At 67.9% G+C, this 21,165-nt stretch overlaps 2 protein-coding genes and 1 long non-coding RNA gene across 6 annotated transcripts; 1 reads left to right on the top strand and 2 right to left on the bottom strand.

The window, feature by feature from the left end:
- Positions 1–427: 427 nt before the first annotated feature.
- Positions 428–3,705, bottom strand: NEUROD2 (neuronal differentiation 2). Its single transcript, XM_030256218.4, has 2 exons — positions 3,554–3,705; positions 428–2,422 (listed from the first exon to the last, which is right to left on the bottom strand). Exon 2 carries the CDS (start codon positions 2,415–2,417, stop codon positions 1,341–1,343), a length of 1,077 nt encoding a protein of 358 aa, XP_030112078.1. The 5' UTR covers positions 2,418–2,422; positions 3,554–3,705; the 3' UTR covers positions 428–1,340.
- An 8,078-nt stretch (positions 3,706–11,783) lies between these two features.
- On the bottom strand, positions 11,784–13,994 carry LOC116806670 (uncharacterized). 3 transcript variants are annotated; one of them, XR_012052090.1, is made up of 3 exons: positions 13,862–13,994; positions 13,208–13,309; positions 11,784–11,997 (listed from the first exon to the last, which is right to left on the bottom strand). It is a non-coding gene; the product is annotated as an uncharacterized lncRNA (long non-coding RNA). The 3 variants fall into 3 exon arrangements; XR_012052091.1 differs by having other exon boundaries at positions 13,833–13,946; XR_004365708.3 differs by lacking the exon at positions 13,862–13,994 and having other exon boundaries at positions 13,208–13,424.
- Positions 13,995–15,764: 1,770 nt separating this feature from the next.
- On the top strand, positions 15,765–20,847 carry PPP1R1B (protein phosphatase 1 regulatory inhibitor subunit 1B). 2 transcript variants are annotated; one of them, XM_072919127.1, is made up of 8 exons: positions 15,765–15,975; positions 17,244–17,304; positions 17,927–17,949; positions 19,044–19,119; positions 19,203–19,310; positions 19,993–20,154; positions 20,467–20,613; positions 20,695–20,847. In XM_072919127.1, exons 1-8 carry the CDS (start codon positions 15,895–15,897, stop codon positions 20,781–20,783), a joined length of 747 nt encoding a protein of 248 aa, XP_072775228.1. In that variant the 5' UTR covers positions 15,765–15,894; the 3' UTR covers positions 20,784–20,847. The 2 variants fall into 2 exon arrangements, with proteins under 2 accessions (XP_072775228.1, XP_030112049.1); XM_030256189.4 differs by having other exon boundaries at positions 15,768–15,975; positions 20,086–20,154.
- The last annotated feature ends 318 nt before the right edge of the window (positions 20,848–21,165 follow it).

Genomic DNA, 21,165 nt, shown 5'->3' with positions numbered 1-21,165 from the left:
TTTTTTTTCGTTTTCAAAACATTTCTCAGAAATCCTCCTCCTCTCCTCCTCCCTGGTCTCTAAAAATGCTGGTTTCTCGAAGGTGGTGCGGGCAGGTTCCGACAAAAAAATAAAAAAAAAAATCCCAAAAACCAAGGAAAACCCAACCAAAAAAAAAAAAAAAAGCATTATCGGCTTCCCGGCGTCTCCCGGCTGAAGGAATGCGGCAAACCGGGACGGAGACCCCCGGGCCGGGCGCCGCGGGGGGGGCGCAGCCCCGCCAGCCCCCCGAGCCCCGCTTGCATATTCCCGCTCCGCCAGCTCGGGAAAACCGGGGCGGCTCCGCGGGGATGGGGGTTGGGGGGGTCTTTTTTTTTTTTAATTATTATCTTTTTTTTTTTTTCCTTTTTTTTTTCCTTTTTTTTTTTTTTTTTTTTTCCGTTTCAAGTTTTTAAAACAGGTAAAAAACGTCCTGACACACGCGCTGCGAGGAGCTCCCGGGGCGGGGAGCGGGGCCAGGGCCCCCCCAAAGCAAAGTGCATCTCGGAGCGTCCGCCGGGCCGGGCCTCTTGCATAGATAGAAATTGGGGTTCGTTCCTCCCTGCGCCTCTTTATTGCTTCGGAAAGTTTCGCTCCGCGCCGCAGCGCGGGCTCCTCTCGCTCCCACGGGCCGGGGCAGCGGGTGTCCAATGCCGGGGGGGTCCGGGGGGGTGGGGGTCAGGGCTGGGGAGGGGAGAAACGGCCCAAAATGGGGGTGGGAGGGGGAAAAAAAAAATGAAAAGGTAACTATATAAAATTGAATTAAAACGAATTAAAAATGAAACGAAGCGACTCGACCCAGAGGGTCGTGCTGGGTACCGGGGGGGCTCCGGTGGGTTGGATGAGGGGGGGGTCGGCCCGTGCGGGGCGTCTCCCTTTGGAAAATATAATAATAATAATAACAATAATAATAATAATAATAATAATAATAATAATAATAATAATAATAATCGTTATAATAGCTGTAATAGTTATTGTAATAATAGTGACGATAACAGCGATAATAATAAAATAACTAAAGAAATCGCATTAAATAATAAAGAATTAGCAATAAATAATGAAAATTTTAAAAATAACGAAATCGACAAGAATAAAAAAATTAAGGAAAAGGGAAAATCCTCCCAAAAAAGCACTTTGTCCCCACGGGGCGCGGGGACCCGCCGCCGGGGCCGGGTCCCCATATTGCACCAAAGCCCACGGCGGAGCCCCGGGGGCCGATCCGCGGGGCCGCCGCGGGTGGGGGGTGTTGGTGGGGGGGTTTGGGGGTGTCTCCCCCCCCTCCCCGCCAGCTCGGCGATGGGGAGGGGGCGGCGGGGAGGGGGTCAGTTGTGGAAGAAGGCGTTGAGCTCCTCGTACATGGGGCCCCGCTCGTGCGGGAGGTGCATGTCGTAGGGGAAGATGTTCTCGGAGTGGACCCCCCCGCGCATCCCCGCCGAGCCGAAGACCAGGTTGTGGGCGGCGGGCCGGGAGCCGGGCAGCGCCGAGTAGTGCATAGAGTAGTGGTAGCTTTTCTCGTGGTCGGGGGATGAAGAGTCCTGCTTGAGGGAGAAGTTGCCGTTGATGCAGAGCGGGGGGCTGAGCCCCCCGTCGTACTCCGAGCTGTTGTAGTCGGGGGAGGTGTTGCCGTAGAGGCTCTCGTAGGCGGAGGCGCAGTAGCCGTGTGTCCTCAGCCCGTGCGGCCCGGGGCCGGCGGCGGGCGGGCAGGGCGCCGCGGCCAGCCGCGAGCAGGGGTAAGGGTAGGGGTGCACGGCGAAGGAGGCGGCGTTGGGGCCGTGGAACCGACCCCCCTCCTGCCCCTGCTCCGTCAGGAAGTTGCGGGAGTTGAGCTGGAGGCAGCCGGCCACCAGGTTGGTGGTGGGCTGGGACAGCCCCTTGCACAGAGTCTGCACGTAGGAGACCAGGTCGGGCCGCTTGCCCGAGCGCAGGATCTCGGAGAGAGCCCAGATGTAGTTCTTGGCCAAGCGGAGGGTCTCGATTTTGGAGAGTTTTTGGGTTTTGGAGTAGCAGGGAACCACCTTGCGCAGGTTGTCCAGGGCCGCGTTCAGGTCGTGCATCCGGTTCCTCTCCCGGGCGTTCGCCTTCTGCCGCCGCAGCTTGGACCGCTCCAGCCGCGCCTTCGTCATCTTCCTCTTCTTGGGGCCGCGCTTCTTGGGCCGCTCGCCCTCCGCCTCCTCCAGGCCTTCCTCCTCCTCCTCCTCCTCCTCCTCGTCCCCTCCTAGCTCCCCTTCCTCCTTGCTCTCTCCCAGCGAACCCTCGGGCGGCTCCTCGGGGAGGGCGCAGCCCTTCCCCGCCCGCTCCTCCTTCTCGCTCCGGGCATCCTCCTCGCACTCCTCGGCCCAACCGGGGAATTTCGGGACTTCGGGGACCAGGCTGGGCTCGCTGAAAAGTCGCGTCAACATGGTGGCTGCAGCGGGGGGCAAAGAGCCAGGCGTTACCGGCGGCCCCGCCGCCCGCCCCCCCATCCCCGCCCCGCTCCCACCCGCCGGCACCGGCGAAAACGAATTGGGCGCGGGGCCGCCCGCCGCTGCCCCCCGCCCCCGCTGCCCGACCCCGGGGCCACCGGGGCTCTCTCGGGGTGCGGCGATTCCGCCCCAGCCCGACCCCCGCCGGCCCCACCGCCGGGGGGTCCCCGCGGCCGCCGCCCGCGCCCCTGTCCCGCTCCTCCGCACAACCCCCGCGCCCCCCCGCTCCCGGCCCGCCCGGTGCGCCCCCCCCTCCCCGCCGGTGCCCCGAGGGCCGGGCCCGGTGTCGCCGGTCCCTTTTTGACGCCTCCAACTTTTCCCTGCCGCGGGCGCGGAGCGGCCCCGGTGGCGGCTCCACCACCGCCTTCCCGGGGCCGGGGGGATGGAGGCGAGACCGCCGCGCCCCCCCCACCCTGCATCCCCAGGTACCCCCCGTACCCCCTCCGGCCCGGTCAGCCGCGCCCGGTTTCCCCTCCCCGCCCCGGGGCTCCCCGCGGCCGCGGGAGCGCGGCCCGTAAAATGCGGCGGCACCAACCGGGGGGGCGGCGGCGGGGGCGGCCGGAGACCCCCCCGGGGGGCGCGGTGGCCGCGGGCGGCGGCGCTGCCGGGGGCGCCCCCGGGGCCGGGCGGCGCGGCGGGGCCGGGGCGGGGGGCACCGCCCGGGGCGAGGGCCGGGGGCGCGGAGGGGCAGCGGGGGGGCGGCTCGGCCGGGTCGGGCCCCCCCGGGGCGGCGGCGCGGCGGCTCCGCGCTGATTTCGTTGATGCCGCTCGGCCGCCGCTGCCCGCTCCGTCCCACCGGGACCGCGGCGCCCCGGGCGCGCCCAGGTTTGGTGGGGGGGGACCGGGGGCGGCGAAAGCCCAACAAGCCCCGTTGGGGGGGCTTTGGCGGGGGGAGAAAACCCCACCGGAGGGGCCCGCGGGGAGCGGGAGAAGCGAGGGCCGGGGGAGAACGAAAGATGGGGGGAAAAAAGGGCGAGACGTGGCGGAGAAACAAAATCAACATGGAAGTTGCCTTTTCTCCATTCAAGTTTCCTCCGCTGCCCTCCCAACCCTCCACTTCTTACATAACTCACCTTCGGGCGGACCGCAGGAATTCTTATTTCATTGTTCCCAGCATCTTCTGGGAGCGGGACGCGGCTCCTTGAGGTGCTCCAGCCTCCTGCAGTCCTCTATCCAAAAGGAGGCGAGAGTGGCATCTCTACCCAGCAAAGGGGGTACCAGCTCTGCTGCCAGTGCCATATGGTTGGCACGTCATGCGCGAGAGCTATCACATGAGAGCTAATGATTGACATGCGCTTGCATTCAGGGAGATTTGTCTCTCTGGGGAAGGAGGACTCGCCATCTGTCACTCTGTACTCTAAAAAAAAAAAAAAAAGAAAAAAAAAAAAAGGAAAAAAAAAAAAACCTCTTCCAAATCTCCAGCTCTGCCTACACGCTGCAAAATGGGACCCGGGCGCGATGCAGGCGATGGCGGGGCCGGGAGGAACAATGGAGCCGGAGGGAAAAGCGGCCATCCCGGCCGGGCCGAGCGTGGCAGGGACACAGGCGGGCGCGGGGGTGAGGGGGGCGATGCCACGGGGACCCTCGCTGGGAGCTGGCATCTGCGGCTCGCCGCAAAACGCCGCGGCGGCTCGCCCGGGTCCGTCCCCACCCTCGGCCGCGGTGGCGAGGGCCTGGCACGGGCTGGGGGCACAGCGGAGGTGGTGGCGGTGCCCGCTTTGGGGTGGCGTGGGCAGGGCTGTGGCCGGTGCGGGTGGCACAGGGACGCGCTGGCACCCCCGTGGCCGTACAGCCAGGCCGATGTCGCTGTGGCACTGCCCCGCACGGCCTTTGGCACCCCCTTGCACGTCACACCCTCCCCAGTGCGCACAGGCTGGGCACCCATGGGTGCCAACCCCACGGCGCTGGGGGCCGAGGCCCGGCCGTGCCTTTGTCTGTCGGGGAACTCCTCAGTGCTCTGCCACCCTCCGGCCTCCAAATCTGTCCCCACCACAGAGCGTGTGCCCAGAAATCACTGGTGCCCCTGTGGTGGGCAGCAGCTGGGCCACGGAACCTAAACGGGCACTTCCCAGCGCCCGGTGATCCACGAGGCCGGTGCCACGTCCTGGATCTCCTCTGTGCCCACAGACCCGGGGTCAGGACCTGCCTGGCCTGAGGGGCGCGGGCAGGGGCTGGTGCGAGGGTGGACACGGTGACGGTGGTGGCTGTGCCCACACGCAGACAAAGGGCCGGCCGTGCCCGGCCACCAGGGCTTTGCCAGGGCCGTCAGCGGTGCCCATTCCCCCGGTGCAGGTGGCAGAGGGGCTCCACCGGTGGCGAGCGTCCCCCCGACTGCCACTCACGGCTGCAGCCGAGCAGATGGCACCTGGGAGGCAGGGCCCACCCCAGCCCTGCCAGTGCCACGCTGGGCACGGATTCCCGGGCATCCTCCTGGCACCACGCCGGCCTTTCCCGCGGCACCGCTCGGCTCCCCGCGCTGCTGCCATCCTCGCTGGGCCGGGGGGCGCGGCAGGAGCCCACCTCACCTGTGGCACACCAGAGCCAGCTCTGGGGGAGTCCCCACTGCCCGGCCATCGTCCCCAGCCCTTGGAGGGTGGCCACACCCCAAGTGCCAGGGCAATGCCCCGACATCAGAACCACGGCCCGTGGGGGTCCAACGGGGCCCTGGTTCTGCCTGGGACCGAGGAGATGGCACAGCGCGAGTGGCCGAGCTGGCCCGTGTGGGGACAAGGATGGGGACAGGGCTGAGCCCCAAGTGCCTGGCCCAGGGTGCCCATTACAGCCTCGTTAGCCGGCGGTGAGGGCGAGGGTGGGCACCGGCGGTGAGGGCGAGGGTGGGCACCGGCGGGAGGCTCATCAGCATGCGCAGCACTGGAGGGAGAGGAAAGTGGAGCCATGAAACGGGGAGAGGAGATGAAAGGGGAGCGGGGAGGTGAAACCCCAAAGCTCTGCCTCGGTGGGTGCAGCGGGCACTGCTGAGGGCCCTGGGCCGGGAGAGGGCAGGAGTGGCATCCCTGTGCTGTCCCCGTGCTGTCCCCATGCTGTCCCTGTGCTGTCCCCGTGGTGCTGTCCCTGTGCTGTCCCTGTGCTGTCCCCGTGGTGCTGTCCCCGTGCTGGTGGTGGCACAGGGCACAGCAGGGCAGGGCCAGCCCTGTGCCAGTCCTTGGGTGACTTTGGGAAGGGGTTTCGGGCACAGAGGTGGGCATGGATCTGGCAGCATGGGGGCTGGATGGGCAGGATCCATCCCACAGGAATTGGGGCTGTGCAGCAGGACCGGGCGAGGCTGAGGTGAACCCAGGAGCGGGCACAGCTTGGGGGGCACCTTGGAGCAGGGTGGCAGCAGGGGCAGGGCTGGTTCTGCCTTTTTGGGCCTGGAGGCTGGGGGGGGTGGGCCGGTGATCCCGGGGCTCTGCCGCCCACCCCACTGATGTCCCCATGTGCCCGGACCCCCTGTGCCAGCACTGCCACCTCCGGTCCCTGGCCACCCCTGTCACATCTCTGGTGGCCTCGGTGCCAGGCAGGCCCAGTGAGGAGTTGGGCAGAGGCACGAGGCTCTTTCCTGCCCCAAAATCCACCCTCCAGCAGGAAGCGATGGGCGCGGCCGGGGTCCCTGCGTGGGGGGCACGGCGGGGGCACGGCGGGGGCACGGCAGCAGGTCGGGCGGTGGGAGCCGGGTGCGGGGTGGTGCCCGGGACACGGCTGGGAGCCAGCTGGGCCCACGGCGGCTCCGGGGCCCCGCGTGGGGCGAGTTCACCGGGGCTCAGCCGGCTGCCACAGCCCCGGCCAGGCCACGCTGTCGCCAGCCCCGGTGTGGCACGGGGGTCATGCCAGCTGGCTCCTGGCACCGGGGGGGTCCCTGCTGGCCCTCAGCGAGGCCGATCCATGCGGGCCCGGGCGATGGATCCGGCTCCGGCATCTCCCCGCGAGCGGTGCGGGGGGAGGCGGGGGCCGCTGCCAGATGGAGCCGGCTCTGCGCTGCAATATTTCTGGGAGGTGAAGGCTGGGGAGAGATGGATGCGCTAACGTGCGGCGGAGCCACCGCCGGGAATGTCACCGAGGGGAGCAGGAGCTCAGCCCATCCCTGTCCCCGTCCCTGTCCCCGTCCCTGTCCCCGCTGCCTTCGGGCCGGGTCCCTGGAGCAGCTCCGCCCTGGCAGGACCCAGCCTGGGCACCTTCCGGGCAGCGGGTGAGGAGGGTGGGGGGCTCTGGGGGATGGGTGCTGCCCTGCCCGTCCCCGTGTCCCCAAAAGTCCCCGCAGCGCTGACTGTTCAGGGTCACGGGTGGGGAGCTGATGGAGGAGGGAAACTGAGGAAAGAGAGGGGGGGGCTGAGCTGGCATCAGGGGGGTTTGGGGAACTCCTTCATCTTGTGCCAGAGGAGGATGAGGAGATGCTGGGCCAGCCTTGGGGCTGTGGTGTGGCTGCTTCACCCACTGGGTCCTGCTCCCAGGGCATCCAAATTCCTGCTCATATCCCCCACCTGTGTCCCCATCCTGTCCCCCCGCCTTGTCCTCCTGTCCTGTCCCCCCATCCTGTCCCTCATCCTGTCCCCTGAGCCTGTCCCCATCCTGTCCCCCCATCCTGTCCCCCCAGCCTGTCCCCATCCTGTCCCCCCATCCTGTCCCCCCATCCTGTCCCCCATCCTGTCCCCCCAGCCTGTCCCCCATCCTGTCCCCCCCATCCTGTCCCCCATCCTGTCCCCCATCCTGTCCCCCATCCTGCCCCCCCATCCTGCCCCCCCATCCTGTCCCCCATCCTGTCCCCCCATCCTGTCCCCCATCCTGTCCCCCATCCTGTCCCCCAGCCTGTCCCCCCAGCCTGTCCCCCATCCTGTCCCCCTATCCTGTCCCCCCATCCTGTCCCCCCATCCTGTCCCCCCAGCCTGTCCCCCCATCCTGTCCCCTCACCCTGTCCCCCATCCTGTCCCCCCATCCTGTCCCCAGCCTGTCCCCCACGGTCACACGCAGCCCCGGCGCTCTTTAAGCCGCACGTTGTTAATTAGGAAAATGCCACCCGGGAGTTGCCCGGTGGGAATGTACCGGGGCCGCGGCTGCAGGTGGGGCTGGGGACAGATGATGGCGGGCTGGGGACAGATGATGGCGGGCTGGGGACACCGAGACTTGTCCCCCGTGCCCCACGCTCCTTTGTCACCCCTGTGCTCGCCCCTGCTGGGCTCAGATGTCCTTTGGGGACAGGGTTGGGGCTGCCCTTGTGCCACCAGCAGAGGCGGCTGCTGCCGGGGGACAAGGCCGCCCTGATGATGTCGCAAACCCCTATGACGTCACAGCTGGTATGTGACGTCACCAGGCTTCAGGCTCTCCATGGCCGCGGTGCCAGGTCGGGAGGCACTCACTGGGGGTGCCACCCGCGCGGGCACAGCTGAGTGGGTGCTGCTGGCATGGCCCGTTTGGCGCTGCCCAGACCCATTTGGGGGCTGGCATGGCCCGTTTTTGGGGCTGGTATGGCCCGTTTTGGGGGCTGGCAGGGTCAGTTTTGGGGGCTGGCATGGCCCATTTGGGGGCTGGCATGGCCCGTTTTGGGGCTGGCATGGCCCCTTTGGGGGCTGGCATGGCCCATTTTGGAGGCTGGCATTTTGGGGGCTGGCATGGCCCTATTTGGGGGCTGGCGTGGCCTGTTTTGGGGCTGGCATGGCCCATTTTGGGGGCTGGCATGGCCCGTTTGGGACTGGCATGACCTGTTTTGGGGGCTGGCATGGCCCGTTTTGGGGCTGGCATGGCCCGTTTGGGGCTGGCATGGCCCATTTTGGGGGCTGGCATGGCCCGTTTTGGGGCTGGCATGGCACGTTTTGGGGGCTGGCATGGCCCGTTTGGGGGCTGGCATGGCCCGTTTTGGGGGCTGGCATGGCCCGTTTGGGGGCTGGCATGGCCCATTTTGGGGGCTGGCATGGCCCGTTTGGGGCTGGCATGACCCATTTGGGGGCTGCTCATGCCCTTTTTTGGGGCTGCCCGGGCCTGTTTGGGGGCTGCCCAGGCCCATTTTTGGGGCTGCCCGGGCCCGGTGCTGGGGGGATGTGGCACACAGGGGTGGTGGGGGTTCTCCATAGCCATGGCACCTCCATCACCCCCATTTCACTTTCCTGCCCCCCAAAACCGGGCACAGGCGGCTGGTGGATCTCCCGGAATTGTGCCAGGCCTGAGCCAGAGGGGTGGGCACAGGCGAAGGGGCACCTGGGTGGCACCAGGGACAAAGGCCAAGGACTGGACACCGAGCTGTGGGGCCGGGGGTGCCAAGCCCCACCCTGGGGAGTCTCAGGTCCCATCCCCCGGGAGCGGGTCCAGCCCAGTGCTGCTGTCACAGCGCTCAGCCCCACAGCACAGGGGATGCCAGTGTGGGGTACCCTGGGGTGCTGCCCCCATCCCTGGGTGCCCCAATCCCCGGGGACCCCGGGGACCCCCATCCCACCTCCCCGCTGCTCTCGGGGAGGAGCAGCACCCGCACCCCAAGGCCGAGGTGGGGGGGCCCGGCAGGGAGCGGATTTGGGGAGATGGGGGGTCTCCATGGCGACAGAGCGCGATGACGACAGTCGCCATGGCGAGGCTGCGTGGCCCGGCCCGTTGCCATGGTGATGCGCCTGGCACAGCCGGTCGCCATGGAGATGGCCGAGGGATGGAGCGGTCCCCATGGCTCGGGGACCGCGGCTGGGATGGGATGGGATGGGATGAGGGAACAGGGGGTGTCCCGGGGGCCGAACCCCCAAACCCGCGCGGGGCCTCGCCGGTGCCGCCGCCCGCCCGGTGCCGCCTCGTGCCCGGTGCCGCCGCCGCCGCCCGGGATCGTTTTCACGAGGCTTTTCCACTCCAGTTCACACTCCCATCTGACAGGCCCAACTTCTCATTTTCAGAGTAATCACTCCACTGCACTAATTGCACATGCAAATATGCAAATTCGTATTAATTAATTACTATACTAATTAGTTCTGTGGTATTTGCGAGTAATAAATCATTCGGAGGGAGCGGGAAGCTGGAGACCTGGCCCATTTACACTTCGCATAAAAATTTAATAGGCGCTCCGGCTGATCCGGGACAGCCGCGCCACCGCGCTTAAAGGCACAGAGCTGGCCTGGCACGGCGTGGGGGGCACGGGCCCTGGCACTGCCGGGGTGCCAGGGCGTGCAGAGTGGGCAGGGAAAGGCAAAATTGGGGAACAGCACCGGGGAGGAGGAATGGCGGCGGTTTGGGGGTAGCGGATGTGGTGGTGGTGCTGGCGGTTTCCTTGTTGGGAAACTGAGGCAGGGAGGGCAGGGTGGGGGTCCCCGCTGCTGCACCCAAGTATGGGTGGGGGGGTCTTCTCTCGATCCTCCTGGCACTCAAGGATGGGGGTACCCGGGGGGGTGTCACCCGGTGTGGCAGCTGGGCTGGGTCTCACCGGCCACTAGTGCTACACCGGCACGGTGACCACGCCAGAATTGTCACCAGACAGGCACTGTGACCATGCTGGCACTGTGACCACGCTGGCCCAGTGACCATGCCAGAAGGGTCACCAGACAGGCACTGTGACCACGCTGACACGGTGACCACGCCAGAATGGTCACCAGACAGGCACCGTGACCACGCTGGCACGGTGACCATGCTGGCACAGTGACCATGCCAGAAGGGTCACCAGACAGGCACCATGACCACACCAGCACTGTGACCATGCCAGCACGGTGAGCATGCCAACAGGGTGACCACACTGCCAGGGTGACCATGCCATCAGGGTGACCATGCCATCAGGGTGATCATGCCATCAGGGTGACCTCGCTGCCAGGGTGACCACACCATCAGGGTGACTGCCTTGGCACGGTGACCTCACTGCCAGGGTGACCATGCCATCAGGGTGACCACACTGCCAGGGTGACCACGCTGTTAGGGTGACCACATTGGCACGGTGACCACGCCATCAGGGTGACCATGCCATCAAGGTGACCGCCTTGGCACCACGACCAGGCTGGCACTGCCACCGCGCCGCCACCGCGCTCGTGCCAGCCCAGCACAGCCGCTCCCCGCTGCCACCTTGGGGGATTTTGCGAGCCTTTAATTGTGGTAAGCACAGATTAATTAAGCAGCGATAAACACAAACCCATGCATTATTGATGAATAAGGGTGAGTTCAGGTTGGTGCGATCGGTGTAATTAAATATAAACCTCAAGCTGCCCATTGTTAGGGACAAATTACATTACTATTGCGACACGTGTCGGGGCCGCGCCGGCCGGGGGCTCACGGCCTGCACCCCCCCCGCACCCCCCCGAGAGGGACCGGGCACGAGTGGGGACCCCACGGCACCGGGGCCGGGCCCGTCCCCATCCCGGATCCCTGCGCGGCGAGGATGGTGCCCCACGGGCCCGGGGACACGCGTGGCGGATTCGTGGGGACAGCAGAGATGGGACAGCCCCACACGGCCCCTGTGGATGGCACAGCCCTGGCACACATGTGAGCACACACATGGACATGCCTGGCACACATGTATAGATGTACACAGTCCTGGCACACATGTGAGCACAGATGTGGGTGCACACGCATGAAAACGCCTGGCATACATGTACAGATGTACACAGCCCTGGCACACACATGAGCACACATGTGCATACACATGCATGGACACGCCTGGCACACACATGTGGATGAGCACAGCCCTGGCACACACATGACCACACACATGGATGTGCACACATGAACACACCTGGCACATGCCTGCAGATCTGCACAGCCCTGCCACACACATGGATGCACACACATGAACAGGCCTGGAACACATGTACAGACGTTCACAGCCCTGGCACACACATGGATGCACACACATGGATGCACATGCATGAACAGGCCTGGAACAGGTGTACAGACGTTCACAGCCCAGGCACACACGCGCACACACACGCACTCACACACTCACACACGCACACACATGCACACACATACACACACACATGCACACTCACATCCACACCCCCTCCAGGCTCCTCCCTCCCTGTTCCCTCCTCCCCTCCCCTCACCCCTCACCACGGGGACCCCCCCCCACCCCATTCCGCCAGCCCCGACCCCCCCGCGTGACCGAACCCCCCGTGGGCACCGCCCCGTCCCCTGCGCCCCTCGGGGACCCTCCGGCCGCGTCCCCGGGGACACCCCCAGACCCCGCGGGGACACCCCCAGACCCCGCGGGGACATCCCCAGACCCCCGCGGGGACAAGCGACAACGACCCCGGGGGGCTGCGGGAGGGCGGCGAGCCCGGCTGTGCCCCCCGGCCCCCCCTGCCCGGCGCGGGGTGGGGGTGCCAGCTGGAAGCTATTTATTAACCAGTCATGGTTAAATTGGTTTATAAATTAACAGATGTTTTAACTTTATTCTTTCTTCTGGGAATGGAGCAGCAAACTGGGCTGTGCTGGCGGCCGGGACCCCCCCACACACCCCCGAGGGGGGTCAGCGATGGGCTGGGGGGAGCAGGGGTGGAGCCCCCCTTCAGCCCACCCTGGCAGGGCTCCGTGGGGGCACCGCGATGAGTTTTAGGATCTTTTGGGGTCCCCCCTGCGCAGGGAAAAGGGGTGGGTGGGGCTTCAGGTGTAGCGGGCAAGTGCTACAGGTGGGTAAACTGAGGCACGGGATGTCCCCCCCCTCACCGCGCTGCCTCTCCGAGACTCACCACTGCACCCCTTCCCTCCTGGAACACCCCCAGATCTGTCCGCCCCCCACATTCCCCCACAAGGTTTTTCCCGGGCACGCCCTGGCACCGGGCTCTGTGTGCAGCCGCACCTTGGGTGGGTGCCCACCCCGGGGTGCTGCCCCAGGACCCCCCCCAGTGCCCCCAGTGCCACCCCGCGGTGTGGGTGCCAGGCTGGGCATGGGCCCGTGGCTCCGGCCCCGCTGTGCCAAAGCCCTTGAGCCGCTGCCCGGCCCACGCGGCCGTGCCAGCCGCGGGTGGCCGTGCCAGCCTGGCCATGCCAGCGTCGGCAGTGACATCTGCCACCGCGGCACCCGGCGCTGGCGAGGGCACCGGTGGCACCGGGAGCGGAGGGGCCTGGGGGAATGCAGCCCCCTGCCCGCCCCGTGGGGGTTCAGGGGTGCCACTCCTCGTCACGCTGGGGACGCGGCCACCCCTGTCCTGCCGGGTGTGGGGACACAAGGCCCCGTCCCGCCGGGAATCCAGGGACACGGCCCCTCCTGTGCCGCCGCTGGAGCCCCCGCACTTTTTGGGGATAGTGGGTGGCAGACACCCCCCATCATGCTAAAAACATGGGATTGGAGCCCCTCAATAGTTCTGCAGGTACAGCCCCCCAGTCCTGCCTCAGTTTCCCCATCGCACCCCCAGTGCTGCCCGGTGCCCCGCGTGAAGCCCCATTTTGGGAAGGTCCCTCCCAGGCCCCCTTCCCCTCTGCAGCCCCCCAGGGTGGGTTCCCAGCAGTGAAGGGGTTAATCCCCCTGCTCCCCCCACCCCACCCACCCCCTCGGGCTCCCACGCGTGCTCTGCTCCCACGCGTGTTCCCACTCCCACTCTGCACCCAGGGGAGCACCGGCCCCCGCTGCAGCTCCGGGGGGTGGCTGCACCCACGGGGGGGTCTTGGGGTGCGGGGGGCGGCTCGGGGGGCTCGGGGGACCCCCGGGAGTGGGGTGAGGGACACCCCCGCAGGGCCGAGTGGGGCCCGGAGGGGGATACCGGGGTGAAGGGCGCTGAGAGGGGGTCCCGGCACCTCCAGCACGACCCTCACCCATCCTGTGGGCACATCCCCCCGGCACTCACCCATGGGCCGTGCGATTGTCCCCACGGTGTGTTCGTCCCCGCGAGGCCCTGTCCCTGCGGTGTCCTGGCCCAGGAAGGTCCTGTCCCCGTGGCACCCTGTCCCTGATGTACCCCATCACCACCACACTGTCCCTGGCACACCCTGTCCCCACCACGCTCCATCCCTGGGGCACTTTGTCCCCATGGGATCCTGTCCCCACCACGCTCCATCCCTGGGGCACTTCGTCCTCGTGGGACCCTGTCCCCACCATGCTCCATCCCCCGCACACCCTGTCCCCACCACGCTCCATCCCTGGGGCACTTCGTCCTCGTGGGACCCTGTCCCCACCACGCTCCATCCCCCGCACACCCTGTCCATCCCCACGATGGCCCATCCTGGGGGCACTTTGTCCCCATGGGACCCTGTCCCCACCGTGCTCCAGAGCCAGCACACCCTGTCTGTCCCCACGATGGCCCATCCCTGGAGCTCTTTGTCCCCATGAGACCCCGCTGGGCACGATGCTCCACCCCAGCACAGCCTGTCCCCGCGGTGTCCCACCCCCATCACACCCTGTCCCCGTGGCACCCTGTCCCCAGCACGCTCCGTCCCTGGTGTGCCCCCCGCACCACGACGCCCTGTCCCCACCATGTCCCCACCAGGGTCCATCCCCGCACCCTCTGCCCCGGTGGCACCGCCCCGCGGGCTCCGCGGTGGGCTCAGGCGGGGGGCGAGCTCTTCTTCCCTCAACCTGCTGCTATTTTTACTCCCTCTCTGCGGGAGGATTCGCTGCTGCGCGGAGCTGCAGCCCCCGCGGCACCGCGGCACGGGCACGGGGACGGGCACGGCACGGGCACGGGCATGGGCACGGCACGGGCACGGGCACGGGCACGGGCACGGGCACGGCACGGGCTGCCCACGGTGCCGTCCCGGCGACGAGCGGGGCCATGTGTGCCACACGTGTGCCTGGAAGGTGCCCCCGTGTTGCGGACCCCCCATCCCCCGTGCCACGCTGCAGGTGCCACCCGCGGGTGACGCTGCGTGGGCGCGGGCGCGGGCGGCGCCTGCCGATCCCGGGGGGCTGCGGGTGCCGGAGCTGCCGCAGCGCAGGGAGGGGAGGGGGCCCGGCCACCCCCTCACACGGCGTCTTCGTGGGTGGGAGAAGCGGGAACAGCAGCGGGATGGAGCCCGGGAACCTGTTGCCATAACGACTCCGGGTCCTGGGATGGGGACGGTGCTCGAAGCCTGCCACGGGGACACCGGGCACAGGGGACAAGGGTGACCGAGGCACCCCTCACCTTGTCCCCAGATTTTGCTCTCCGTGAGGACACTGGGCTCTGCTGGCGCCTGATTTGTCCCCACCTGGCACAAGTTTGTCACCCAGAGACACGTTTTGTCACCCAGAGCCCGGCTTTGTCACACAGAGCCAAGATTTGTCACGCCGATCCAAGATTTATTGCCCAGAGCTGGACTTTGTCACCTAGAGTTGGCCTTTGCCACCCAGAGCCGAGATTTGCCACCCAGAGGCAGGATTTGCCACCCAGAGGCAGGATTTGCCACCCAGAGCCAGGATTTGTCACCCAGAGCCAGGATTTGTCACCCAGAGCCGGGCCGGGCCGTGTTTTGCCGCGCGGTGCCGGGCGGGCGGGAGGCTGGTCCATGGCTCGGTGCCACTCGGGTAAATATTTTGCTGGAGCGGTGGCTGCTGGCCCACGGCCACCCGCAGCCGTTGGAGCACCGGGAGATCCGGGGGACGGAGCCAGTTCCCGGCTCCCCCTTCCTCGTTCCTGCCCAGAGGCGGCCCCATCGACACCGCCCCGGGACGTCCCAGGAGGGGACGAGCCACCACCCCGCTGTCCCCCTGCATGGGGACCCCCGGGTTGTGTCCCCTCGGTGAGGCCAGGAGAGGTGCCTCGATGTCCCTCGTTCCTTGCCTGGAATGCGCGGTTATCCTGGGGGATGAACCCCCCACCTCCCTTCCCCAGGGGGAATATTTTATGTCCCGTGGGATTTTCTATGGGGAAAATCTCAAAAAAACTGGGGAAAAACCAGGGCAGGTGGGCACAGTCCTGGGTGAAGACACAGCTCCCGCAGCCTCGACATCCTGGGGGGCTGCAGTTTGGGGTGGGGGGCACACAGGGGATGGGATGGGATGTTTTGGGAGTCCCCACGCATAGGGACTCTCTCCCCACTCCCTCCAGAGCGGTGGCCCTGTCCCGTGTGGCGCAGAGCAGCCGCGTGGGGGGAATTTCGCCGCTGCCCACAAAGGGGTGGCAGCCGCTGTCCCTCTGTCCCCTGCCCCCCACCTCTGGGGACACTCAGGCGTAAGGAACAGGGACACCTATGGAGCCACCCGTCCCTGTCCCAGCGCAACCGGCCACTGCAGGAGGGGTCCCCCGTGGCAGGGAAGGGGTTAAGGACCCCCCCCAGGTTGGCTGAACCCCCTGGGGGGCTCCCCAAGGACTCATTACCGCGGCCTCAGCCCCCCTGCCCGGGGAGGGGGGGAATGAATAATTCAGCTCCTGGTAGGAAGACGTGTCCTCCCTCCCTCTCCTTCCTCCTCCTCCTCCTCCTCCTCACCGGCTCTGCCTTCCCCACCTCCCGCCACTCTCATTCCTCGTCGTACCGAGCCCCGGGTGCCACCGAACTCCGCTCGGTAGCGGTGGCAGAGACCCCCTCCCCCCGGCTCCGGTGACTCCCGGCCAAGGCCATGGACCCCAAGGAGCGCAAGAAGATCCAGTTCTCGGTGCCGGCCCCCCCCAGCAACCTGGACCCCCGCGCCGTGGAGATGGTGAGCGGGCACCGGGCACCGGGAGAGGGGAGCGGGCACCGGGACAGGGGACCGGGGCGGCCCGGGGGTCCCTCCTCCCCGCCGGGCAAAGCGCTGCCGGTGACCTCGGGACAAGGAGGGACCCCCGGAATGGCCGCGTGGGACCGGAGGGGGACACGGGAGAGCCCGAGGGGGCTGGAGGGAGGCGGGGAGGGACGGGGACAGCGGGGACGGGATGGGGGCAGAGCGGGACAGGAGGGAGGGGATGGGACAAGGGGGATTGGAGGGGACGGGAGGGACGGGATGGGACCGGGAGAGCAGGACAAGGGGGATCGGGGGGGACACAGGGGACGAGGCAGAGGATGGGACAAGGGGGATCGGGGGGGACACGGGACGAGGCAGGGGATGGGACAAGGGGGATCGGAGGGGACAGAGGGGACGAGGCAGGGGATGGGACAAGGGGGATCGGGGGGGACACAGGGGACAAGGAAGGGGATGGAAGGGACAGAGGGGACGAGGCAGGGGATGGAAGGGACAGAGGGGACGTGGGGGGATGCGTTGGGACAGATGGGATGGGACAAGGAGGAGGTGGGAGGGGACAGAGGGAAGGAGGGAGGGGATGGATCCAGGGGGAGATCGGAAGGGACAGAGGGGACAGGAGGAAGACGATGGGACCGGCAGAGCAGGAGAAGGGGGATCGGAGTGGGACGGGAGGGACAGACCGGACGGGACTGCGTGGGGGACACAGAAAGGCTGAGGAAGGGATGGGGACAGGACGAGAGAGCTCCAAAATCCCCGTGGAAGCTGCAGACCCGCACAGGGAGAGTTGTGCCAGGGGGACAGGGACAGGGACAGGGACAGGGACAGGGAATGGGACAGGGACAGGGACAGGGACAGGGACAGGGACAGGGACAGGGACAGGGACAGGGACAGGGGTGGCACAGGAGAGCAGGGAAGGGATGAGACAGACGGCACAGCATGAGGACAGGGATGGGATGAAGGGGACAGGATACGCTGGGAGTCGGTGCAGCCACCCCCGCCGGTTGTCCCTGATCCGAGGGGACGTCCCCAGCACACGCCGGACCCAGAGTCCCCCCGGGAGGAGCTGGCGTGGGGCTGGGACGCACTGGGGACACCCCGGGGACCCCGCACCGGGTGGGTTTGTGGCCCTGCACCCACAGGCGCACACACGCTCACACACGTGCAGACACGTGTCCCTGGGGCGCAGGGCAGGGGACAGGGGACCCGGGGCGTCCCCACCCAGCCGGTGACACCCCGCTGTGCCCCAGATCCGCCGGCGGAGGCCCACGCCGGCCATGCTCTTCCAGCTCTCCGAACACTCCTCCCCAGGTGAGCGGGGCCGGGGCACGGCTGCTCCAGGGACGGGAGGCGCTGGCAGGGAGGGGACACGGTGGCAGGGATGGGACATGGTGGCAGGGATGGCACACGGTGGCGGGGGATGGGACACGGTGGCAGGGATGGGACGTGGTGTCTGTCCCGCACGGTGTCTGGGGTGGCACACGGTGTCTGTCCTGCACGGTGTCTGGGTGGGACACGGTGGCGGGGAGGGGACACGGTGGCAGGGATGGCACACGGTGTCTGTCCCGCACGGTGTCTGGGGTGGGACACGCTGTCTGGGGTGGCACACGGTGGCAGGGATGGCACACGGTGTCTGGGTGGGACACGGTGGCGGGGATGGGACACGGTGGCAGGGATGGCACATGGTGTCTGGGGTGGGACACGGTGGCAGGGAGGAGATGTTGTGCCACCTGTGGAATGGGATGTCTGGCAAGGGAGAGGGTGGCAGGGAGAGGCCGGAGTGCCACACAAGGAAGGAGGTGGCAGGGAGGGGACGCGGGTCCCGGCGGGCAGGGTGACCCCTGGAGGGGTCCGAGAGTGGGGCAGGACCCGCCCGGCCCCGCTGGGTGCCCGGGGCCCGCTCATCCTTCTCCCCCTGGCGCCGCTGACACAGAGGACGAGAACCTGCCCTACCAGGTGAGTGGGCACCGGGACCCCCGACACGGCCCCGCTCCCACGTCCCGTGTCCCCCGCGGGGCTTATCGGGGCCAGCCCCGGCGGCCGGAGCTTATCGGCTCCTTCCCGGCACGGGCACACGGCGCCGGGGACGGGGACGGGGACGCGGGATGGGGACATGGAGCCCGGCCAGACTGTGGGGTTTGGCCGCCGTGCAAAGCAGCGCGTGACCGTCGCGGGGTGTCACCCCCCCAGTGTCCCCAGTACTGTGTCCCCAGCGCCACATCCCCGTGGAGGGGTCCCCGTTGTGGTTTTGGTCCCAAAAACAAGGTCTCCATAACAGGGTCACCATCGGGGGCAGCCAAAACCATGTCCCCAAGGCAGTGTCCCCATCATCGTGGGGACCCCAGTGCCATGTCCCCAAGGCAGTGTCACCATCGTGGGGACCCCAGTGCCACGTCCCCATAATCGTGGGGACCCCAGTGCCACGTCCCCAAGGCAGTGTCCCCATCGTGGGGACCCCAGTGCCATGTCCCCAAGGCAGTGTCACCATCGTGGGGACCCCAGTGCCACGTCCCCATAATCGTGGGGACCCCAGTGCCACGTCCCCAAGGCAGTGTCCCCATCGTGGGGACCCCAGTGCCATGTCCCCAAGGCAGTGTCACCATCGTGGGGACCCCAGTGCCACGTCCCCATAATCGTGGGGACCCCAGTGCCACGTCCCCAAGGCAGTGTCACCATCGTGGGGACCCCAGTGCCATGTCCCCAAGGCAGTGTCCCCATAATGGGGGTCCACAACACAGGATCCCCATGGCAGGGTCTCCACAGAAAGGTCCTCAGGATGGTGTCCCCAATACCCCATCCCCACTGCAAGGTCCCCAACACAGGGACCCCAACTCAGGGTCCCCAACACAGGGTCCCCAACACAGGGTCCCCATCATGGTGTCCCCAGCGCCACATCCCCTTAGTGGGGTCCTCATTGCTGGGGAGGGGTGGGTGTCATCTCCACTGCGAGACCCCCACGTCAACCCCCACCTCACCGGGGGTTCCCGGGGTGGCGGTGACCCCCTTGGGGACACCAGCCCCCCCTTACCCCGACCTCGCTCCCCCCGCAGCGCTCATCGGGCGAGGGCTGCCTGCTCAAACCAAAGAGGACCAACCCGTGTGCCTACACCCCGCCCTCGCTCAAAGGTACCGGCGGCACGGGGACAGCGGGGGGCCGGGGGGACACCCCGGTGCTCCCGGTGACACCGGTGACACCGGCGTCTCTCCAGCGGTGCAGCGCATCGTGCAGTCCCACCTGGAGAGTGGCATGGGCGGGGGGGACAGCTCCGACGGGGAGCCCGATGACGGCTGCGACCCCGACAGTGCCCTCGAGTCCGGTGAGGGGAGAGGGGGACGCGGGGATGGGGGTGCCGGAGCCCCGGGGATGCGGGGATGGGGCTGCCCCCGGGGATGCGGGGATGGGGCTGCAGGAGCCCCGGGGATGCGGGGATGGGGCTGCCGGAGCCCCGGGGGTGCGGGGATGGGGCTGCCGGAGCCCCGGGGATGCGGGGATGGGGCTGCCCCGGGGGTGCGGGGATGGGGCTGCCGGAGCCTCGGGAGTGCGGGGATGGGGCTGCCCCCGGGGATGCGGGGATGGGGCTGCCGGAGCCCCCGGGGATGCGGGGATGGGGCTGCCCCCGGGGATGCGGGGATGGGGCTGCCGCAGGGACGTGGGGAGGGGGATTCCGGAGCCCAAGGGATGTGGGGGTGCGGTGATTTGCTGGGATTTGGGGGATGAGGACGTGGCGCTGCCAGAGCCCAGGGGACAAAGAGGTGTGGGGACACGGGGTGACAGACACAGAGGTGGCAGAGCCCCGGGGATGCGGGAACACGGGGACCAGAAGCTCGGGGTGTGTGGGGACAGGATTGCTGGAGTCTGGGGGACGCGGGGAGATGGGGACGGGGACCACCACCCCCTGTAGCCCTCGGGCGAGGACAAGGCGTGTGCCAGGGCTGCCAGGCCACCACGCTGCCCCGCCGGGCCGTGTCCCCGTCCCCCGCGGGGCCGGGTGACGCCAGCCCGACCCCCGCCGCTGTCTGACGCGGCGCTGCCGGTGCCGGTGCCGGGCGTGCCTCGCCGTTGCCCGGTCTCATCGACCCCCGCCCGGGCAGCCCCGGGGAGTCAGGGCAGAGCCGAGCGCAGCTACTTCCCCGCCGGGCTGAAGGCGCACAAGCGGAAAGGTAACGGGATGGGATGGAGGGGACAGGGATGGATGGGGACGGGGGGGACAGAGGGACGGCAGGAGGACAGACACGGTGGGGAGGGGTGGCGGGAGGATGGGGACAGCGAGGGGACGGGGTGGTGGAGGGATGGGGATGGGACAGCAGGACAGGGATGGCAGTAGGATGGGGACACAAGGACAGCGAGGGGACGTGGCTGCTCACTCGCCCGCTGCCGGGCGGGCACCGGGGCTCGGGGCCGCGTCCCTCCCGCCCCTCAGCGGGGTCTCCTCACGCTGAGGGTCCCCGGGGCCACCGTGCCGGTCGCCACAGGCGGGCAGAAGGTGTCCTTCGCCGGCGGCATCGACGAGCGCGAGGAGGACCTGAAGTCGCTGACGGTGTCAGAGATCCCCGAGGACCCCGAGGGAGCGGAGGGTGACGAGGAGGAGCCGGGGCAGGAGCAGGACGGTGGCACCGGGGGTACGTGGGCTGCCACCCCCCTCCCCTTCCCATCCCCCCGTGCCACCACGCCCGGTGCTGACGCCCCATTTCTGTCCCCAGAGCGGCGACACGTCGGCTTCGCCGAGGTGCCCTCGCGCCCCATCGGCACCGAGCGCCACTCGCCCACCTTCCCGCTGGGCACCAGTTAGCTGGCACCGGGCACCGGGCACCGGCCCCACCCGGCCCATCTCGGCCCCGCAGCTTCGCCTGTGCCCCCCGGCTGCCCCCCGCCCGCTGCCTGCGCTTCTCTGCCCTGCGCCGCGCCGGGACACGTCGGGACCCCCGGCCACGGCCACGGCCGCCCCCTCCCCATGGGCATCGTGCCCCCCTCCCCTCCCCCGGCTGCTGGCGAAGGGACCCCCGGGTGCTGGAGGGGTCTGGGCCCCCCCGGCCCCAAGCGAGCAGAGCCCCCCGCCCGCAATAAACGGCTGTACAGAGGCTGGAGCGTCTTTGGGGGGCTGGTTCTTGTTGGGGGGTGTGGGGCAGGGGATGGGGGGGCTGGAGATGAACACACCCCTCTCCCAAAGGGAA

Source organism: Taeniopygia guttata, chromosome 27 (genome assembly GCF_048771995.1).
Source record: "Taeniopygia guttata chromosome 27, bTaeGut7.mat, whole genome shotgun sequence".
Taxonomy (NCBI): Eukaryota; Metazoa; Chordata; class Aves; order Passeriformes; family Estrildidae; genus Taeniopygia; species Taeniopygia guttata.
Note: the sequence above shows the minus strand (reverse complement) of the source record. Positions and strands in the feature narration are given on the sequence as shown.

What these genes read in the sequence shown, in the direction of transcription:
- NEUROD2 (XM_030256218.4), bottom strand. Translation starts at nt 2,417, where the DNA reads ATGTTGACGCGACTTTTCAGCGAGCCCAGCCTGGTCCCCGAAGTCCCG.
- PPP1R1B (XM_072919127.1), top strand. Translation starts at nt 15,895, where the DNA reads ATGGACCCCAAGGAGCGCAAGAAGATCCAGTTCTCGGTGCCGGCCCCC. An exon ending in ACCCCCGCGCCGTGGAGATG is followed by an intron (nt 15,976 to 17,243) that starts GTGAGCGGGCAC and finishes GCTGTGCCCCAG; the next exon opens with ATCCGCCGGCGGAGGCCCAC. An exon ending in GCAGGACGGTGGCACCGGGG is followed by an intron (nt 20,614 to 20,694) that starts GTACGTGGGCTG and finishes TTCTGTCCCCAG; the next exon opens with AGCGGCGACACGTCGGCTTC.